The sequence below is a fragment of the Lepisosteus oculatus genome, chromosome 15 (assembly GCF_040954835.1).
Source record: "Lepisosteus oculatus isolate fLepOcu1 chromosome 15, fLepOcu1.hap2, whole genome shotgun sequence".
In the NCBI taxonomy this organism is placed as follows: Eukaryota; Metazoa; Chordata; class Actinopteri; order Semionotiformes; family Lepisosteidae; genus Lepisosteus; species Lepisosteus oculatus.
The window spans coordinates 29,043,647-29,066,505 of NC_090710.1; the positions used below are offsets into that span (position 1 = coordinate 29,043,647).

At 42.4% G+C, this 22,859-nt stretch overlaps 1 protein-coding gene across 2 annotated transcripts in view; it reads right to left on the minus strand.

Moving 5' to 3' along the window:
* rasa3 (RAS p21 protein activator 3) overlaps nucleotides 1–22,859 on the minus strand; it is an 80,048-nt gene that overhangs the window by 44,173 nt on the left and 13,016 nt on the right. For both annotated transcript variants that reach the window (XM_069179209.1, XM_069179208.1), the window contains exon 2: nucleotides 5,922–6,039. In XM_069179209.1, the coding sequence (XP_069035310.1) occupies nucleotides 5,922–6,039 (118 nt within the window). The remainder of the gene's footprint in view (nucleotides 1–5,921; nucleotides 6,040–22,859) is intronic.

The following is a 22,859-nucleotide window of genomic DNA, read 5'->3' on the forward strand; positions in this document are numbered from 1 at the left end:
GAGAAAGCAAATGTCAGCACGCCTTTCAAGACTTTGGTCTTTGAAACACGGGTTGATGTGATACACTCTGAGGATCTGGAATAAAAAAGTACAACTTGCTGTGGACATTCAGACACAATTTACTTTTCGGGGCTATGCCTGGGTTAGAGAATAAAGGCTGAAAGACACTAATGTTGTATTATGTTAGAAAAGAAGTGTTTAAGCAGTTGCAGCCGATTGTGATATCACAGAGTCTAAGAGTAGTGTAACATGCTCTATGCCATGACTGATAACCCAAACACTAACCAGAAGTGACACATCTTACACCAAATGGCTCGTGAATAGTGAATTCAGTTCATAAGTTCTCCATCTTGTACACATCAACTGTATTTGTGAGTCTGTAAAGCTGTAAAATCATGTGTCACCGTCTTGCACTCATGCCAGTGGCTGATGCTGTAAACACCGTCTCTCATTTCCCTCAAGTGGACGAAAGCGTTTCAGATCTTGAGGCTTTCCAGGCTTTGAAAGCGCTGAACTAATGCTCTCTGTCTATCTACTGCACTTTCAACTCCTCAGTGCAGTCTGGGCCGTTCCCACAGTCTAACGTGATGAGCAGAGCAGCTCAATTTCCAGTGCTCATAAAAAATAAAAGCAATCATTGTAACTATTTGGCATTAAGGAAAACTGTACCGTAATCACCCCATCAATGCTGCTGTATGTTTAACAATGACAATTCTGATCTGTAACCTCCTCTGGAGCGTGCGGTTGTACTTCTGTCTCCTCTTGCTGTCCCCTGGAACACTCCCCGCTTGTCATCTCCCCAAAAAAACTTTCCTTGTACAGTCATGCATGGGGTCCATTCCTGGGACTGGGAAAACAAAGGTTTGCCAGTGTTCCCCTCAGCTGGTATCTGAATCCCAAAAATGTGCTCCGAACCGAGCAGGAGACTGTCCCCGTTCTTCAATTCAGGGACATCATGACACAGGTAGGTTATCGCCAACACGTCACCTGACTGCTGCCGTCCCTACCCCCACCTCAGTCAACTGCCTCAGTGCAGGTAAGCAAACAGAAGGTGTGTTAAATTTAGAAGAGAGGGAAGGTGCACGTTCGTTCAGGTAGGCTCTTGTGACATGGCTACACCGCATGCAAATCAGAGGTTTAGCCCAGGGCCTGAGCTATCCTAGAGCTCTCCACCGCAGCCAGCCTGTCCTTGTGCACAGACATATTTGGCCAAACGCTATCGTCACAGGCACACACCCCAGCAGCCAGAGAAGTGGATAAGAGATATCCATCTGTAAACAACAGCTGCGCCGGAGCCCGAAGAATTCCAGGGAAAGAGAAGGCCAGCGCTCTGAGAGGAGACTGGCAGGAAGGGGATGCCATTCACCCTGACTTCTGTTCTGCGGTGTGCGCCCATTAACATGTTAAATTTCACCCACATAAAATAGCACTGGACATCCAGGAGACGTACCGGATAACATAAGAGTAGAGTATATACAGTATCATATAAGGATTTGGTGTTTCTTTAAACAGAAGTTATTATCACTACCCCCCTGGATCACTGAATCAGCCCTTAAAACAAACTTCATTTCTGCAATGGAGCCCAACTCATTCAACCTTTTTACAGTTCTACAATGCACACTCACACTGTTTAGTAGTGGCTCAAAACATCACAGTACTATGCTGAGAAAAATTTAGAAACCCAGCTGCAGACTTCCAAGTACTCCAAAATTAAAAACATTTTCACTCACTCGTGACATAAGTCCAATATATCTTCACACGTACAGTGTCGTGTGGACAACAAATTGTGTTTTTTTTATGAACAAATCTGCAGCTTTTCTCATAATTCAGGTACTCATTTAATTCCATAAAAGCTCTCTTTTTGAAATGACATAAATAAGTAGACACAAAATTAATTCCATAAATACTAGCGATTTAAAATGAAAGATTTATTGCACATTGCTCTTGGGGTCATTGTGAATCAAGCAAAAAAATAAAAGAAAACATTCAGTTCATTCGATTCTAACGCTAAGATACTAAAAGAAAGACATTTTTTATAAGCAAGTATTACTACTGAAGCCGAAGATAGTTGCAGCGTGTAATGAAATTAACACCTCTGCGATAAGCTATATGTTCCCCACACATGACCATTTTTTCCTATTAAAGCCAATGACATTTAATTCCAATTAAATGCCAGTAACACCCCCCTCTCCACCTCAGTCCCTGTGAGTTCTGATGCCACTCCACACAGTGAGGGGCAATTAACTCATTTCAGCTCCGTCACTGCCCCCAGCAAGCTCAGCAACACGCAGGGCCCACTGTGTGAAGTGCTGGGTTTAAAATTGACATCACTGCTGCTAACCATCGGGCGGGGGTCTTGAAACCATCAACTCAATTACAAATGAATTTAATGCGGGAGACAAGAAATTGGATTCTTGCAGAGTTGCATATTGTGTGACCTGTGTCTTCTCCAGCATTGTGTGTCATTGCTTGTGTAGCTATTACTGTATAATGTATGACTACAGTCATTAGTCTGCTTTAGGTTTAAACAACTATGTTAGAGAATGGAATAATCCTTTATCCACACAACCATTACTAGCTTTAAAAAGGAGCCCTTCAGCCCTTGTCAGTTACTTAATAAGGTTGTTTTGTAAGACAGAGGTACAGTATGTATTTGTCCTTAAAGGTGATTGCAATGTACACTAAGGAATCTGTTCTACATGCCATTAGGGTCAACCCAAAGACATCAGAGTGTGCCAGGGCTAAGGTAGAAATGTGTTATGACTTGGATTCGTAAGGTAGGCTTTGATATTGCTTAGCTTTTAGTTTGCTTGGTTTTTTTCTCTCATGAATATTTAAGGCTGTTCTATGTCAGAGGTGAGATTTATGGACCACATCCTCCCATGTTTTTGGACATGAGGCTACAGAAATGGGAAAAGTTTTCAAGGATAAGTGCACTTTTCTCCAAAGACAGCAGCTTCCAGCTGTTAATTATTAACAAGCCAACCACCCCCACCCCCTGACCTTCCCCTCCCCCCAAAAACCTGCTTGTTACAGTAGCTACAACCTGGGAAGGATGAAAAACACAAAAAACAAACCCAGCTTTCCTTTAAAAGAAGCATAGCCTGGCTTTAGCAGGGAGAATCTACATTCTACATGAATAATAGAAAGCTTTTAGAAAGCTGCGCAGACTTTTAAAAGGGCAGAAGGTAACAACATGTGTAAACCAGCACAGGCCTGCGAAACTAGTAGGAATAATAATAATAATAAGAAGAAGAAGTCTATTGCCGTTAGTGGCTCATGAGGATGATCTGTTTTCAATCAAAAGGGTGGCTTTCAGATGTCAGCTTGGATTCATGGAATATTTTCGCTAAGGGTGTAAAAACAACTGGCATTCTTCTATCCGGACAGTATTTTCTCCGATAGTTTTTCTATCTCCGTTGACCAGTGCAGATGACAGACCAGTGTTTATCACTGTACAGAAGTTGGGAGTCACAGAAAGGGGAAACCACAGTAAACCACTGTAAAGGCTTTTCCCTTAGGCAATATGGAATTTATGAATTTATAAATAAATCTTTTATTTATGAAAATAAAAATCTAGCTCAATTCGGTCCTTTAATTTCGGGAATTTATGATACTTATGATAAAAAAGTAATGACTTTTCTTTAATCATGTGTCATCTAGCTCCAAGAGATGTAAAAACAGAACCCTGTGTGCTGCGGGAGAGACGATTAGTGAAGTCTATACGGTGAACAGGTTCAGTGGAAGCAGAGTATCCAAGACGCGAGGCAAAAGAGAAGTCCAAAAGTCGAAAGCAGGGAGTCGAAGCCAGGAGAAGAAGTCTCAAAAGAAGAATAGTTTAGGGCGCAGTGTGTGGCAGCTCGTCTTGAGGAGTCCTCAACAGCGAGCAGCAAGGGCAAGATGTGAAGAGAGGGTTTAAGTAGGAAAAGTGCGTGGGCTTAATTAGGGTGTGAGAATAATGGGCTACAGATACACGCTGCTTGAATCAAATTCCAATGTGACTGAAACAGTTGCAAAAAAAATAAAAAAATAAATCAGAGGAAAGATAAAAGTTTCGAATTTTGAGCTTTTTGAATAGCAAATCTTAACAGTCCACTCTAGTTTTGTACAGAGGCTGTGGTCATGATATGAAACATACAGCAACAAAAAGAAGGTTTTGCATCTAACAGCATAACAATGGCTGCAGATTTATTAAGCCACTGTTAAAATGGTTGTTTACAGCCACCGCCACCCCTCACATCTAACAGCTCTCTCCCTCTCCTCACTCAGCCAGGTGGGGACCACAGTAATGAGGTGCCCTAACTTCAGTACTTTTGCACACAGAACTTCTTTCTAGCGAGAATGCAGCACAACATCAAAGACTCCGGGATTGTAGGGCGATGAGAGGATCTTAAACAATAATGCATGCGTGACTATAAAACACCCTGGAGCGGCCAGCCTGCGGATTGGAGCCATTTTTTACTTGATTTTTACTGAGTGGAAGCAAAAGCTGTTAATGCTACCATGTGAAAGCACAGAGCGTAAAAATCAAAAGTGTTTCACAGTGAGACTGCAACTGAGAAACAGAAACCGTGCACACATCTGTGTAATCATTTTCTGAAAAGCAGCAGTGCTCTGAAACTGCACTGCACAGCACTCTTGCCACATGGAGATGATGCTGACATAAAAGTGCCTGTTCATATTATGAACCTCAGTCTGAAAGGAACAGGCATACGACTCTAAAATCTCACTTTCTCATTTTAAATCAGCGTTTTTATTTGTGTAATTTCAACTTGAATTGCCACTTACCATTCTGACTGCCCCTGTAAAAACCTGATTGCAAAAAGTTTGCTTTGTGCTGAATTTGAGGAAACAAACTGATGGGGTATATTGGAGTGAGGTAGGATTCTGTAAGACCTTTACCGTGGAATTTCTTTGGAGTTTACTGTGTATTGATGACCAATATCAACCAATCTGGATGAAACAACATCAAATTAATATTAGAATCTTCAAAGAATAATTGTTTTTTTTTATGTAAAGCAGAAAGAATTAAGAAATGACTGCAGTACAAAAATGAAATTCAAGTATTAAAGACATGAGACAAGATCTCTTTCTACTTTTGCCACATTTCAAATGCAGTACATACTGTAACAAGCAGACTCCCTTCGCCAAGCCCTCCACAAAACTCCCTTTTTAATCGCCATTGACCTCCTGATTTCCCTTCTCCGTATTGCATGCAGAAGCTGTCATTCTTGCAAGGATGCCAAGCCGAGCTGCACTGGGCAGCCATTAAAAGCCACACATCACAACTCCTTTGTGTCCAGACTTCATTAAGTCAGTTCTCACTGGAAAAGGCCATTTAAGAACCAATGGGGGGGCTGTTTATCTTCCGAGCTGTACATCAGTAAAGAAAAGGACATCATGGGAACTTTCTTCTCAGAGAGGTTTACATAGTGCATACTGTATCCAAGACTGACCCACCTCCCACTAAAAGAATGATCGAAAATTCCTCAGAAAGCCTGGTTTGCAGAAGCCAATGGCATTAATTGAAATTGTCTAGAAATTGAAAATAGGAAGGTTATGGTCCTGCATGCACAAAGCTTTCAAGGACAGCAGGTACACTTCTCACTCTCTCAACACAATCTGAAATTCCAGCTGTAGATGTGGAAGAGCTCCAGTCTTTCAGCTACAGTCATGTCATTTGGAATGCCCTGCAAAACTAAAGAATGGACAGAACGCTTGTATTTCTGCACAATGTACAGAAAAATCATGTTTTAAAGTCTCCTTCTCACCTTAGTTTCCTGTTTCTACACTAGTTTTTACATGTGCCTTTCACGTTAGAAGACATGGACTTGATGGGTGTCTGAAGTTATCAGTGAGGTACTGTAAAATGTAAGAAGAACACAAAAATAACAAGGATAAAAAAATGAACGGTGTCCCACCATAGTGACTTCTCTACGACTTTGGTCCTGAACACCTCCTCTTGGTCCAGGTTGACTGTACAGTAGCAATCCCTCATCTTGTTGGGACCAGGGTATGGAGGTAGGTTTTTGGCTTCACCTATACAACATGAAAACAGAAAGGTTGTGAGCAACCGCTTGGAACATATAAAAAAGACGCCAGGCTCTGACTATCCAAAGGGGAATCTCCGGGAAAACCAGATGAAAAGTTATGGACTGCAAAGCAGGAAGACTGGGAACCAGAGTACTACAGTGCTGTGAAACAGTGAGAGAGCTGAGCTTCAGCCAGGAAGATGAATATGAGAGAGACAGAAGAGAGCATCCTTTCACTCCAGGTCAGGGCTCCAGACAAGCACTTCATTCACATCCTGATCCCAAAACCCCCTTCCAGCCAACACAGCGCCCGGCCATTGGCTGAAAAGGCGCTTTGTGAGCTTGTCCAATAAAAAAGGCCGCCACACAATTCTTATTACTTTATATGCTTCTTGAAGCCAGGGAGATTGCTTTTAAAGGAAAACAACGTTTGTTAAAAAGAGTGAACAACAGCTTGATTTTGAAGATATCTTCTCATTATTTGGCTTTGAAGTAGCTTTAAGTCATTAAAATTAGTTCAAGAATAGATGTCATTCATTTGCGATTTCTAAATATTCTTCTGACATCTGAGCTCTGTACTGCATCCTTATTTTACTGAGACTCGTCTTTGGGATTTCTTATCTTACAGTTTGATTAATTCCACTCATTCCACTCACTTACGTTTTGATGAACATCATCTCTTTTTTCTGACAATTTCTGACCCATCTCCTATAGCTGCCTAGTCATCCAAGAGAAATCACCAAAGAATTAGGCAAATTGGAAATCCACAGCATGACTTGCTTTTTTTCACGCGAGGAACTGATTTTAAATCATGTTCGCATTTAAAAACACCCCAACACACTGTTCATCACACGGCCACAACTGTGATTAGAATGATTAATTCCATGTATTATATAGCACTTTTCATCCTGTTGTATTCCAAACTCCTTAAATATAGGAGGAGGCCAAATTCATTCACCAGTTGCAATACACTTGGGTGTAGCATCGAAGCTATTATGTAGATCATATCTGGAAAACAGGGCACAGTTTGCTTATTGCAGTCACCGAGTAAATGGACAAGTGAAATCTCTATATACTGGAGTACCTTAAAATATATTCTAGTATGTAGGGTTTTAGAGGCGCCTAGTCTTGATTAAATAAACACACAAAGCAATATTTTAGCATCAGACTGTCAGAGTAATAGTCTGAAACAAGCAACTATAGGCAGGTTTAAGAAAGATAACCTTGTGACGTTCCAAGCATGTGCTTCCAATGACAGCACAGGGTCAGAAGCAACACCTGGGTTTCTAACTCGTATGAAAGGTTTTATCTCAGCACCATCAACAGCCACATTAACGCAGAAACTTTGAACAACATAGAGTGGGAGCCTACGACTGTAGAGGCAGCCTTGTCGCAGTTTTAAGAAAATTCTGTTTCAATACAGATATCTATCAGACAGTTCATATGGATATGTGACCCAGTAAGATATTGTGATCGACAGTATCAAAATCTGCTCTTAAATGCAGAGAAGTGACCTAGAGTTATCACTTAAAGCCATTAGCAAATATGCCTATAATATCTATAATTGGCAAATTGAGAAACAGAAACAAATCCAACTGTCCAACAATCTTAAATTAGTTTTTTTCAGTCGTACAACCATAATAATACATAAAGTCAAATGTCATCAGTTAAGTTAACCAGCTCAGCATGAGACATTACAGTTTTCTTAACTGCAGATGAACATGAGGGCTACACCATGAGTCCCAAACTGTCCCAAAATGGACACAACGACAAACCAGAAAAATTGACATCACAGACTCAATTACAATTAAGAGGCAATTCACATTCCATTTATCTCATGACTCAAATCAATTCACTACATTATCACAGTTGAAGTTTATTACAGTTTCATATAGTGTGCTAAAGCCTGAGCAGGGGTTAGGATTGAGGTAAGTTTCCCTTTACTATCCAACCATTCAAGTGAATAAAACTGAATGGCCAACAAAAGTGAATTTTTTCTTCTTTTTTGGTGCTTAAGGGCTTAGCAGCATAAATGATAGGAAACCCCATGACTCCTGTGCCCGGTTAACACCAGGCTCTGCTGAACTCAAGGCATGATAAGGGGAAACTAGGGTCTTAGTAACCTTTGTTGCTATTAGATGGTCTAACAGGGTTTTGCTGATATCAATCAAAACTGTTAAGATCAAGGGCACAAGAGGACGTGGGGGTGGGGGGCTGTTGAAAGTAAAAACACACAGAACCACACCCTCCTGTTTCTGTCAATAACCCCTCCGTGCATCTATAAACACTGCTTTTTCAACAGAGGGCAGAAGGAAAAGTCCTCCTTGTTTTGGCCATGCTGCATGCATGACATATTGCAGAAAAGGCGTAAAACCCTGAGCCTGCTCACGAACATATTTCACCACTTCTTCTCTAGAGCCACAACACTGAAAGGACAACAACGTGGCACAAAAGACAGTTTAAAACAAACACAACAGGTATACTCTGCAAAGCCTTCCATTTCCTCATATTTGTTTGCGCAGTAGGATTCACATACTGCTGCATCTTTGCAATATTTTCGGTGGGGGGGGCAGAAATAAAGCTTTCTTTGAAAGGCAAAAAAACAACAACAGAGGTCAGGCTTACAGAATCGGCTCCATCAAATTATTTTCCGGCGCCATGGAAACAGCGCGGACTTTTTGCGCTTGCATGATGTCACTACTGCTTATTCAGTGTATAAATAGCACTATTAATATGTATTGTGAGAAAACAGTGACGCAAATGCGGCATTAAAGCCTTGTTTTATTGTAATCCCTCCGCTACTCTCATCATTCCTTGAAAAGCATTGGGGGAGGGGGGGGCTGTTTTCGGGGCAGCGGGCCTCTCTGCGGGCCGTGTGCCGCGCTTGCGAGCTGCCAGCTGTTCCATGTCATCTCCCCGGAGGTCCGGCCATCAGGAAGGAAGTCGGGCTGGAGCCCGCAGGCCGAGGGCAGCCAGACCGGCCAGGGGCCTCTGCGCTGCCCCTTCCACCCATACGGAGGATGGCCCTCGCGGTGATCTGGGCTTCTCCGAATAATCGTATTAATTTGCAAACAGCTCTTGCAAACGAAAAAAAAAAAACCCCACCAACGACATAAAGGCCGTTCATTTAAATAAAATCAAACCGGCCAACTGTCCTGTTGTTTGAAGTTAGCAGGGGCTGCTCTGGTGGCCGATGAAAGGCATCATGTTTCACCCAGCCTACCCCAAAGTATTTTTTTTCCCATATCTGGCTACGCGATTTGTCAAACATGGGACAAGCTGTTACACTGGAAGCAAACAAGTTGAGTTCAGCGAGGCGCTGCGTTTTATCGCAGTCTGGCCTGGCTGGGGCGGCGATCACATGAGTAAATGGCATGGGCTGCACACAATCAGACACCGAGCTGGCGAATGTCTGTCCCCGCCGGTCTCTGCCTCAATACATAGACCCATTGCTTACACAAAGGTCCTTTTTTGAAAGTGTGGAGTAAATAGACCCCCTTTGCAAAAAGAGCGTTATATCACAGAGATGAAGCCCAGCCCCTGCTACTCAACATTTGACACATCTATTGTCACATATACAGCAAAAAAGCCCCATCTTTCAGAGCTTTCTCAATCCCAATCAACGTGAACGCTTAATTCTTGCAACTGGGTGTGCTCGACACTTTCATGCGCACGTGTTCCGCAGTTGAAACCCGAGCAGACTTGTGTCCTCCGGTTGACTGTTTGATCACGCAGCGAGACATCGTCTCCCCACCTGCAGGGCAGCGCAGGACAGCCGGCTGGCCGGAGGCGATTCTGCGTTTTTGTTATTACTCAAGATGAAACCGGAACGCCTTTCCAGTTACCCAACCAGCATTATGTAAACAGAGCAACTAGGTGACCTATGACCAAACAGAAACATAAATGTGGCCGAATTTGATGTGCACAGATTCTGAAAAAAAAAGGTGAGCTTTCAGGGGTGTTAGCATATGTATATTCAATAATGAATTACCTTTTCAGTCTCTAGGAATTTGATTTCTCTTGCCTGATTATGCACTGTGCAAATGAATCCCATTTATCCTCAAACTAATTTAATATGTCGATTAGCAGAAATATCTGTGAGCCAAGAAATCTCACCAGTTGCAAAATGTAACGAGTACAGGGTAAAATGTCAGTAATAAATCACCCAAAAGCCCTCAGTAACATGCTGTTACTGACAGAACAAAATCTCCACATCACACGAGCCAAACATCTGAAGACTCCATTCTCACCAAAACATCAGGGGGCAGACTTGTGAAAACAGCTGCAATCCTAATGTTGTAACTAATCACAGGCTGTCAAAGCCTGTTGTTTAACAGGACAACTAATTACCCAAAGGGACTCAAAGGAAAAGGTTAATAAATAAAGAATAAAAGACAGTGGCTTTTAATCAATTCACCAATAAATAGCAAAAAAGGTCAGGATACCATGTTCGATTTTGGATCAAGGTCAATATTGCACATTTTATTTGGCTACAGAGCCTAATAAATCCCTTCTAGGAGTATTCTGACAGGAAGATCAACAAGTGGGATTCAGGAGTAGCTCTTTAAACATTGACGTGCTGACACTCGGTGCTCGTGAGTACCATCTGAACTGTGGTTGCAGAGAGCTGTCCACACACAGCAGTGTGACCTGGCACAGTTTCTTCTAAAAACCTGTATTCCAAAACCTATGTTTATTTTAAAATTGTAACTATGGGTTTTAACAGAATAGAACACAAAATGGCTTTGCAATTACTATAATTGTTGTATGATTTGGTCAGTGCTTTTAATATCACCAGTGCTTTAACTATAACTATATAAATATCAAGCTGTAGCTTGAGAAAGAGACAACAGCATGACAAACCTTAAACCCTATGAGGCAGTTTTGAATCAGACCTTGATAAATGTGTATTGAAACAACAAGCAAACAGCTTTCTAATTAATCCTAAAGGAATACTACTGAACATTTTCCTCCACTGTTTATGTTAGCATTGCATTGTTTTGGTTGCATAGTTGTGCTACACCTAATTTAATGAATCGTGTTTCTATTCTGTAAATGATAGGCCTGATTAACAGAAAGCCAGCAAGGAATGAAAACACCTTTATCACTTTAGCCTCAGGTGCTACACGCACTGTCCTAAGATAAAAACAATCCCCATTTCATGTTTTATTGGAATGCAGTTCGTTCATCCTATCATTAACCGCAGCCTAGGAACTCACTCAAGAAATAGGATTTACTTCATTACTACAATTATTGCAAAATTATTGATGACTACAAGGCTGGAAGATTAAACAGAAATTGAAGAAATTAAATTCAGAAGACCCATTTTATATATCCAGATCACATATATAAAAGTAAACCAAGAACAACAAAACAGATGTTTCCAAACAAATTGTATACAGTATATTTTCTATTAGATCCGCTAGACTTTCACTGGTAGATGTGAATTTTTCCTGGCTACAAATTTAAAGATCTCTGCCTTCCAACACAGTTAATTCACAGTGATTTACCACCTGGGGAGCCTGTTCTTCCTCTTCTTCATCCCAATCATAAACCCCACGAACCCAGTCGGCTGTTTCAACACTAGTGCTGTGAATGAAGCAGTCTGAACAGGCCACCGGCTCTCTCTGTACATAGGGCTGTGCGTGGCTGACCCTCTCATCGTGTTTTACCGCACCAAGTCTGTCTTAACCGCCTGCCTGGCCTCTCTTCCTCGATTTGCATTCTGAAACGTCTAGAATGAATGCAGCAGGTAAGAGCACCACGGACTTCTGACTTCGTAAGCAAACAAGGGTCATTCTCATCTCATTTCTGTTTCTGTTCTACACAGTGTGTGACAGTGTTCACAAAGCTGAAGACAACAAATCCTTGCGAGGCTCCTGACGAGTCGGGAGATTTTTAATTGCCCCCGCTGGGCACTATGTGTCCAAGACATTTCTTCCGACGGGGCTTTGGTAAGATCCTGGCACAGATCATAGCTGAATGATTCCAGTGCCAGACAAAGTCTTTGTTCAGCCAATCACTTCCCTGTTGTTTTGACACATACAGCTCCAGTGTGGACCACATGACAACTGCTCTCCCAGGATGGCCCACCTCAGCGGTTGACAAATCATCCAGGCACATCCTGAGACACCTAGGATTTGTGTACATGACAGTAAATGATCTATCAGGTTGTTTGAACAAATTCCAACACGGGGAGGGCTCTCCGTAACATCTGGTGCTTTGGGAGTTCAGCCTCTGCTCTGACACAGGAAGGAGAACCGAATGCAGAGTGGCCCAGGACGAATCCCTGCTTAGCCTTTGCCCTAGCTCCTGCGGCAGTGGGCTGTTTGACGGCTTCAAAACACACAGAGCTGCTTAAAAAAGAGCCAGACACAGAACAGACGAATAACGCACGCCATTCCTGGACTGCTGTTCACCCTCCCTTCTCCACGATAAGACAGAACTGACTCACACTCTGAAAGCATCCTTTTGTTCAGCTCTCAGCTGAGCTTCCCTATCACTTTCAATAGAGTGACGTTCCCACTTATTATCTCTGTGGCTGCGAAGATACAGTAATACCACCATAGCACACATCCTGCACACTCGTTCAGAACACGATGTCAGCTAAAGATAAGGCTTTTCACACACAGCTGTGGATATAGCACTGGTGCAGCAATCCAATGCCACTCAAAGCCTGTTCCTCCGGTATCAAAAGTGGCATCCCATTTTCTGGGCATGATTGTTAACTGCAAAAGTTAAGAAAGCTGGAAACTCCTCGAGTATGAGAAGGAGAAGAACGTGTCCTGTTTAATTTCAGAGTCATACACGTGCGAGGCTTGTATCAATCCAGAAGAAAACAAGTCCGACATTTTGCATCGAATAAAAAATTTCTGAAAAACATTTTTATAAATGCTCTCTGAATGAGTAAGAAAATGCAATATAATTATTTAAAAAAACAAGTCTATTCCTCTGATGTTCACCAATTCAAATCTTTATTGTCCCAGTCAAATTGCCTGAGACTTAAAGGTGCTTAATAAGTGAGAAAAAAGTCAGGAGACATTCAAGCCCATCCATTCCTGAAGTGAACAAGGCCCCATCTATTGGCCTCAGGTGAACAGGTCTTTGATCACGAGAGCCTGGCTAAAACGTTATTTCACAAGGGAACAAGCAGCTGAGTGCTCTGCGACTATACCTTCAAGTTCAATTCTACACCTCACACAACTGTGTCAGCTGGGCAGATGTGAAACAGGGCTGTAGCTCTGCCTGGAGATGAAACAACACTGAAGAGCTGGGAGGCTTAGGTGAGGACTAAGGCTAAGGCTGAAAAGAAAACATCCAATTTGTAAGGAGTGTCACAGATCTCCATCTCACATGAGAAATTACCTTACGGGTGACGTATGTGTTGGCCAGTCTTGAGATACAGCCTAACTTTCTCTGCATTTCCTATTTCAAGAAGGACTGGCTTCACTCGCTATAATTTGGGATTCAATCTAGACAGAGGCAGAAATCTCAGAAGCAAACCTTAAAATATCTAGGGTAAAGAATAGCAGTAGTGTGTTAAAGGCCCTTTAGAATTGATTAACAGAGACTGAAAAGATGGATGACTCAATTCATCAGTGATTGGATCATCTGACTGAAGTATGTTTCTTCTCAGTTAATACAACATTAGAATGTCCTTTCATTACATTTAAAGACTTATACACACTGCTTTTTATAATGCTTTTATAATATTTTATCTCACTTTAACCAAGACAAACAGGTTTTGAAGTAAACTTCCTGTACATTTTAAGTCTACCTAAATACTAATAGGCCAACAATCTTTGCTGCGCTGCATTAATTTGAATTATATGGAAGATATTTTGATCACCTAAAATAATTCAGAACTTAATCAAGCAGAAGGAGTTTCCAGTCGAGAACTGAATCTATCTAGGGGGGAAATTACCATTAGAGCAAGACTATGCGACAATGCAAAGAGACCCAGTGTGATACCAGTCACCACGAGGATAATATTCCTGAACACTCTACCACTTTTACATACTATAGAATAGAATTATCACTGAAATGAGGAAGTTTTTGCAAATGGCAACTTTTTAAAGGTGAGTCAAATAAGAAAAGCAAAGAAGTCAGAAGTGTACGTGTTTGTCAACCTTTCGAGTCAGTTTAGCTGTCTGCAAGGGCCACCGAATGCTTCTGGTCAAGTACAGACAACTGCTGAAATACATTTCAGCTTCACAGAAATCTTAACCTCTGTTTTAGAACAGAACTGAGATCCATGGATTGTTCTGGCCTGGGAAGGTACTAATGCTATTAATCGTGGCATTATCTCCAAACCACACATTTCCTGCCATTGAGAACATGTGAGTGTGTATGAAACATCGGGAAGAGCCATGATCCATGAATATAACTTTTCGATCCCCTAATCGATAACATTTAACCCTATCCAGGCAGGATATACAGAACGTGTACCAACATATGTAAATTAAATTTTAAAACTTCCTATACACTCAACACAAGCTGTTGGGAAAGTTGCGCCTGTATATGTTGCTTAGAGAATAAGTCTGCTGGAAACAGCAGAGTCAAGGAAAACTCTTGTTTGTATTATTAAACAATCACTTTATCCTCTCAGTCCCAGGGTCCTAAATACAAATTCACAGCACATCGGCTTTCAGGGGAGATGTTCTGCTGAAGCGCCCGTTTTTCCTGCTTCATTCACGCTTCTCTCCCAGACGCACAGTCGCTGGCAGAGTCATTTGTCATGGTCCGTGAATGCCTATCACTGCACAGCCTAAAAATAGACCGCTCGCTAAAGCTGTCTATTCTGTGAGGCTAAACATCAAAGAAAATAAGGCAAAGAAAGACAGGAAAGGAAATAAAGAGGCGCTAGGCTGCTGGGCAGCACAGAACCTGCTGGCATGAAGCGACCCTCCTGACTCCAACCCAGAGCAGGAAGTCAATCGAAATTTGATCTTGAACCCCTGCTTTCCTGACAGCCGGCACAGAAAAGAGGACAGATGAGTAAACACTGATCAGCAGGTTAAAAATGTCCATGTTTTTGGATAATCACTTGGGTAAATTGACAAAGTATCGATAGTAACCAAGAACGTAGGGGAGTACAGTTGTCTTTTTCGTCACGCACTGGACACATACAGTACACGTACAGGTCTTACAGGCTATAGAGCGTAGAGGTTATTCAAGTGAACCTCTGGCAGACAGCAGGAGGAGCACAATACGTGCCAACAGTGAAATACACTTAATTTTGTTTGCTTCGTTAACATTCAGACCTGTTGAAGTTGGCAACACTAAACCCTGAGAGCGTTCTTCGTTTCTGAATATCGAGGATCGGGCTGCCAGGCGGATGTAGTCGGGAAACGCAGTGCTGATGTGAATGGCCATTTCACCAGAAAGAATCCACAGTTCCCGAAGAGGAGAAACAAAATGAACCAAAACGAACAAAAGAACAACAACCCAGAAACCACACAACGGACGTGAACGTGTTGTGAGGTTGCGCGTTCAAGGCAGGGGTCAGAACGGAGCTGCGCTCCCGGCGGAGCAGACACGCCGGCGAGGTGTCATGGCCACCGTGCCCACACAACGGGCAGCAGCCCCTTCTCTCCAGAACAGCCGTTTCCTCCGACCACAGATGCTGGAGGTGCAGAGTCTGTGCCTGAGCACAAGCACCAAAGAGGGGAGCTGGCACAAGACAAGACGAGTCGCTGGACAGAGCGCCCGGTTCATGAGACTTAGCATTCAGGCTGGGTCCGCGTCCTAGCGAGCTGTGCCGTTTTGCGGTTTCCTTCACAAAAACCGCATTAAGGAAAGCGAAGAGACTTTTCAGCCTGCACTCCACACTACGCGGGAAAGCAAATCACTAAAATTGATAGGATTAGCTACCCCGCCCCCCACATAACGGTACGCAGGGAGTGTGCGCTCGCTTAGAGAGAGTACAGATAGAGTAATCCCTTTACGTTCATACCCCTCGACTGGGGCAAATCGTGATGCGCCACTGCCGACAAAACCACACCGTCTTTAAGAAAGGACACAAGCGAGCATGTTAAGACTGGGAGACTGTGCCTTTTTTCAGAATGAAAAATCACCAGGCAAAGCAACCAAAACCGTCTCGTCACTCTTCGTCCCTAACCAGCATGGCCTTAAAAAAACATCAAAAACAAACGTCACGCTTCTTGGATTCCACCACATGTTGTAGAATTTATATAAAAGCGATAAAAAACTATCATGACTTATTTATATTTAACAGCCTATTTATATAAAGCCTTGTCATCTTGAAGACTGAAAGCTCCATACAGGAGAGGATCCACTGAAGTGCAGTTCCCACAGTGACCTACGCCAGGCCCAGGTCACAGCACAGCAGGGAGAGCTGTGAGAAAATGCTTCATCAAATGGAGGCAGGAATACAGGAAGGCCAGACCGTGCAGGACCACAATGTGAACACCTCTTCTGGATCCCACAAGCACACCTGCGAACAGTGCCTTTTTCGAGATTAAGTTAGTCAAGAACCGGCTTAAATCCACCTTTTTATTCTTTCGGAATCATTATCCAGGAAAAAGTACACAATCTGGAAAGTGGTTTGTACATCTTGTCTGAACACACTGGGTCAACGAAATGACTTCCTGGACTATAGGTACTCAGCTGTTCCCATAAAAGTGTCCTCCCACAGGGGAGGACTGAGCCGTACAGTCGAGAAATCAGAGTGTGCAATCCCAGCTATACCACAAGCCATGTTTTACCAGCAGCTGCCTCTCGTGGCTGTGTGCCCCAGGAAGAACAGGAGAGCCCGTCTTCCACTGAGCTCCAATGTTCACCCAGCCTGGCGGGAGCAGTAGGCAACTGGGTACTTCTGAGGTATCCTACAGGTTCACAATGAAAGCACTAAATAAATGCACCAACTCATTTTTCATGATAATCCTATAATGGGTAGCTTTCCACATAACAGAACACACCACTACAAACATTTGCATTAGTAACGGATGCCCTAATTTTACGAACTATTAGCCAGCAGCCATCTCACCCTGCAACTCAAAACTGACAACCCACTGAAGCTCAGCAGGTGTGAGCCTGGGCAGTAGCTGGAAGGGAAACTTCCTGGGAAAAGCTAAGATTGGTGCTGGAACAAGGTATGAGAGGGGCTAGTAGGGGGCGCTCACCCTGCGGTCTGTGTGGGTCCTAATGCCCCAGTATAGTGACGGGGACACTATACTGTAAAAAGGCGCCATACTTCGGATGAGACGTAAAACTGAGGTCCTGACTCTCTGTGGTCATTAACAATCCCAGGGTGTTTCTCATGGCCTCCTAACAATCTCTGAATTGGCTTCATCACTTTGCTCTCCTCCCCACTAATAGCTGATGTCTGGTGATCATACTGGCGCACTACGCCTTTGGTGGTGGTGGAGAGGAGTCCCCCATTACCTGTAAAGCGTTTTTAGTTGGGCGTCCAGAAAAGCACTATACTGTATAAGTGTTTATTATTATTATTCGTAGTAGTAGTTATTTTCTGCATTTGTAAACTTCATGCACAGGTGATCAAGTTCTATAGCTGTTTTTCCAGGGTTTGTGGAAGTAAATATATTAGGATATCTGACATCTATAATATTGTGTGCATTTAATGTAATTTAATATCATTGTATGACCTGTCTGAATAAAAAGAAGTTCTACTGCAAAGTTCCATCTGCATTGATTTTGGATTACAAAATTTTGTTATTAATGAAGCATAATCTCTCCAATAGCAGCATGTCCTTTTATCCAACAATCAATAACCTCTGATTAGATTCCAAGAGAAAAAAGAAGTCAGCAAAGTTGATTAACACTGTCTGTTAAACATAATGGAGACTCGAAGTTGCTATGATTCATAACAAAGTAACTATAACAATAACACGTCATCTTTGATGCATTCAAATTGGGGCTTGAGATAATAGATTCTTGCCTCTCAAGGCTAGCCTCACTAGTACAGCATGGTGAGCTCGATGGGCCTTCATGAATCCGGTCCCAGAAAGCGATTCTGCAAGATCCGAACACAAATTTAGTCAAGTCAAGCTTTTGATCGAGCTGATTTCAAAAGAAATCCAAACGATCAGACGTAGCATTAAGTGACAAAGAGGTTTGATTTGCATCATCAAGTCTCAGCCAGAAAGTTTAAGGCTGAGGAAAAGACTTTAGAACTTCAGCTGTTAAAACATTTTAGGACTCATCAGCAAAATAACATAACTACCGTAAAGTAAAAATAAGATTAACGTAAAATTACTGTGACTTTCTAAGGGTTGAAAAAATTATTCTATAAACAGGTCATTCAGATGTTAGATTTTTTTAGATTTTTAATGGAACTATCTTTTTGCTTTTTCATAATGGAATAGAACCACTTTTTTGTGCAACAGTCAATAGTACTGAAATTTAAATGAAAGTCAACAGTGTCACAGTGCAGCATGGGCACAAAGCAAGACAAAACCACTTTGTTAAAACATCTACTGTGCTGATGTACGAGATGGAGCAGGAGAAGGCTAGCTGCTGCCACAGGACTGTCAGGGAGACGTAGCTGGCCGAGTACTGGGGCAATGTCAGCCAGGTCAGGAGACAGAGGACATCCATGAGGAGTCCTGCTACATTGCTGTTTTGCTACCAGAGTTATTGGAAATAATAACATCATGAAAAAGCATCCTCAGCTTACATTGCTCTTGAAGAGCAGAGCAGTATGGAGGAGCAGTTGGGGCTCTGCACGCAGAACTGGGAGGTTATGAGTCCAAATCCCAGTTGAGAAGTTGCTGTGATACCCTTGAGCAAAGTACTTCAGCTGAATTCTTCCACTGAAATACCCTAAAAATGTATAATGTTAACGTAGTATGTTGCTTCACATAAAAATGTCATCTATATGCATAAGGTAAACACAAGAACATAGGAGACACATTTATTTCTTTGGTTCTCTGGAGACAGGAGCTCTGCACTGACTTTTAAACTATCCCACTACATCCACCAGTTCACAAAATCAAGCCTCAAGTAACAGGAAGTCTGACCAAAAGCACCAAAAACAGGAAGTCTGACCCTCGAACTCTAGATTCTGTCCCTCCCCCAACCATCTTTTTTTTTTCAACGCAGAATAAAAACAAAACAGAATGAAGCAGATAAAGATGGAAGGAACAAGAGCAGGCATTGAGACCAAAACCCTTGAGAGAAGGACTTCCTCCTTCTATTGACAGCGGTAGCAAATACAGAGCTGTGTATCAGATGCAAAAAGTGCAAAAGGGCTCATCTTTATTGTATTATTGTTGCTTGGCTGGTGCTCAAACAACATGTTTAGTCAATTGTATCTGACTGTAAACGAGTGCACTCAATGTGTTCAAGGACAGCTTCTGACAGTTAACTGTCCTGTGCACAACGACTCAGTCTGAAACTGTCACAATCCATAAACTTCACGGTTTATTCATAATCATCTGTGGTTAACAGTGCATTTTCTCCGCCTAACATCTCCAGCCCACAAATGACAAGCAAACAGAGCCTTGCTCTTATTTGCAGAGTCCGTGACACATCAAGCCCCACACTGTTCCCCAGAGAAGACATGAACTAGGACTTCACATTCTCAAAAGAGCCAGAACACTGCACAGACAGAGCCATAAGGAGCATGATGTATGCTTGAATACGCAGAGTGACTAAAGGTCCAGACACAAGGAAAAGCAGTTTCCTGTCAGGGATGATAATACAGTTGTTTGGGCAGGAAATCAGTGCTTTCAGGCCAGCACTGTGTCAGAGTTGCCTGGACCTTCACTAACCCTTCTTCCTCTGCCTTCTTCTTCAAAGAGAACTCTGTCAATTCTTACACAATTAACCCTTCTCTTCAGAGCCTTTCCCTTTCCCTGTTGTCCCATAGTAACCTTTTATGCACAGCAGAAACGTACTCCACGACAGTTATTGTAATTTTAAGCCTCATGCACCCTTGCAGCATGCTTACTACACACTGCTCAATAATAACATTTACTTTCATCATGCCATCTTATTTTCATATCCAATGCATTTTATAGAATCGATAATAGAATTTATTTTTAAATAGACTCAGTTACACGATGAAAAATCTGGGTCACAGGCAAGCATGTTCTAGAAATACAAGAATATGTTTGTTTTTCCCCCATTTTGGAGCATGCTTCTTGTTATTGCCAGGACTGGCTCTGGAAAAACCAGATTCAGGAATGAAGGGAAGCTGCCAGTGTTTCACAGGACAGCGCCTGACTGGCAATGTGCCACACGATCGTTAGAATAGGCAGCCAATACTGGAGAATCTCTCTGCTCCCATCAGCCAAGAGGGACCCCATCCAGACAGGTAAAGGGATTAGTGGTGGTACTGTATGTGCACAAACCTGGACATTCACTGCATTGTCAGCCGTAATCACAGATGTTTCAGCAAAAAAAGCTTGTCCTGTCCAAGGAGCGGGTAAAGATATCCAGCCAGGCTTTTGGACAACCACTAAGTCAGCACGGTATGACCTGCACTGTCAACACAGGTTTCAGGCACTGTATTTCTGAAAACCACATTATGCTCTCCTGAGGTGATCTGAAGTAAAGACAAACCACAGCTCACAACAGCTGGTGCGTCATATACTAAATCGATTAATTATGCTAACTACAAATAGTTGCACACGCATGACACCGAAGTAGTTTTTCCTCAAAAAGCCCAATCAGTGTAAAATGTTGATCCTCCTGCTGATTCTGCCTGATTTCCCTTTACAGAACAGAAACACCCTGAGTAAATATGCTTAAGGCCAAACTAATAATAGCCACTCGATATAATTCTGTTTCTCTTTGTCTCGTAAAACCTTTAACGGCATGTTCATGTGTGTGAAGTTCCCAGTACTGAACATTTGGCTTGGGAGAGTTTCTGATTGAAGAAATGGAGTGTGGATTGTCAGTCACAAGCGTGACATACTGCGCCGCTAGCTGTCTTCACATGATGCCTGCGGGGATCCCTGTGAATTCTTTCAAACACACTGTCTCTTTCTCTCTCGCTCACTCCAGGGGGCCAGGCTGAGTCACATTCCCTCCCTCTCTACAGCTGTACACCACAGCACAGAACGAGATCTGTACAGCACCACTGAAACAAAGGCAGTTTTAAAATGCTGTAGAAAGCTGTCTTCTACAAAACACGTTTAGAAAAGAATTGCTGGGCCAAGCTACAACCAAGCAATGATTATCAATGTAAGAGAGCTCAAATTGATCTCCTTGTTTTGTTTTTTTTTGTCTTACAAGATGAGACTGTAAAATATTGTATCATTGTGAAAAATACTGCAGTGCTCACATAATATTACATTTCTTAAATCCGGCCTTGTTTGGAGACACTCAGATGGAACAAACTCAGTGTCTTCCGAGCTTTCTGAGAAAGGACAACCCTGTCTAGCACTGACAATCCGTCACTATCCAAAAACCCATGTGAACAAGCTGCTGACACCAAGTTCCTCTGGAAAACCAACAAGTTCATCCTCTGGGGATAAACAGCTAACTAACACAAGCTGCAAAGCCCTTTCCTTCGGAGGCTGCATCTCTGAGGTGAGATTGTTAGAACCGGGGAAATTCACTTTGAATTGAATGTTCCAAACCGAGCTGTGCTTCGAACAACAGAAGACGAACAAGGGCCAGAAAGAAAATCAGTTCAAAGCGAAAGCTGTAGCACCAAAATCTGGGGGGTTTCAACACAGGATGTCATCTTGCTTCTGAGGTTTTTGTCAGCTACACCTCGCTAAAAAAAGAAACCCGAATCTCAAAAGATATTTAGCCCTTCGGCACAGCAAACAAAGAGAAGTAACAAGTAGAAACGGCCTCTTTTTACACTTTCTCTCGCTCTGTCAGGGCCACCCAGGAAAAGAACATCATTCGCTCTTGCCAGTTCTCCTCTGTGTAAAGCAGTGCTCCCTCTTTCATGAAATGCCCTGATTTCCACACCTTCCTGTGTTTCTCCTTTGCTCCCCAGAACCTGCTGCTCCTGGGCTACACCGCCCCTAAGAACCTCCTTGGACCCAAAACCTTTCACCAGCCCATCCTGCTGGTGCCAGATTCACCCTGCAATGGCTATGGCTCACTCCACGCTGTACCTTTTCTGCACCCTTCCTTTTTTTGCTTTCCTGTAAGACTGATAGTGTTGCAATGATTGCAAGTATCCTTGAATAAAAGTGTCAGCAAAATAAATGAACAATACCGACAATATTTCTATACACTGTGTATTTGTGTGTCCTTGCATATAATGCTGTATGTACTCATAAAACCTGTATCCTTCCTGAATGGAAAGATTGAACAACAAACCACAAAAGAAGACCATATTTGGAAGAGGCCCAGGACTAAATGACTGGAGTTTCCCATGTGTAAAGCGAAAGACTGTGGCTGACCGGACTAGGGGAAAAGATTTCACAGCCACTGCTGAGAGTGTCTTTGACTATCACTGAGTCTCCTTGCTCTCCCCTTTAACAAGCACTTACTAAATTCATACAATGAAAACACACATTTTCAACTCTCAGCTAACCAGTTCTCTTACAAAGCAAAACACTAGGCCTGAAGGGCACTCCGATGTACCAATACAGCATTATGATTCCTGATACAATGAAGCACCTTAGAAACTGTCAACGTAAAGACTTTATACTGCAAAATCGCACCATGTGGGTGAAACCGGAGACACATGGGAAAAAGATGACACAAATTTCAGCCCAAAACAGGAATTGTAAGCAATTTCATATTACACAGTAAACAACTAAAAAGCTCTTTGCGAGCTTAGAAATGGAATTTCATGAAAGCAAAATATCTAATCTTGAGTTTCACAATACGAGCAGCATTGGTTTCAGTAAAATACAAATGATTACTCCATGC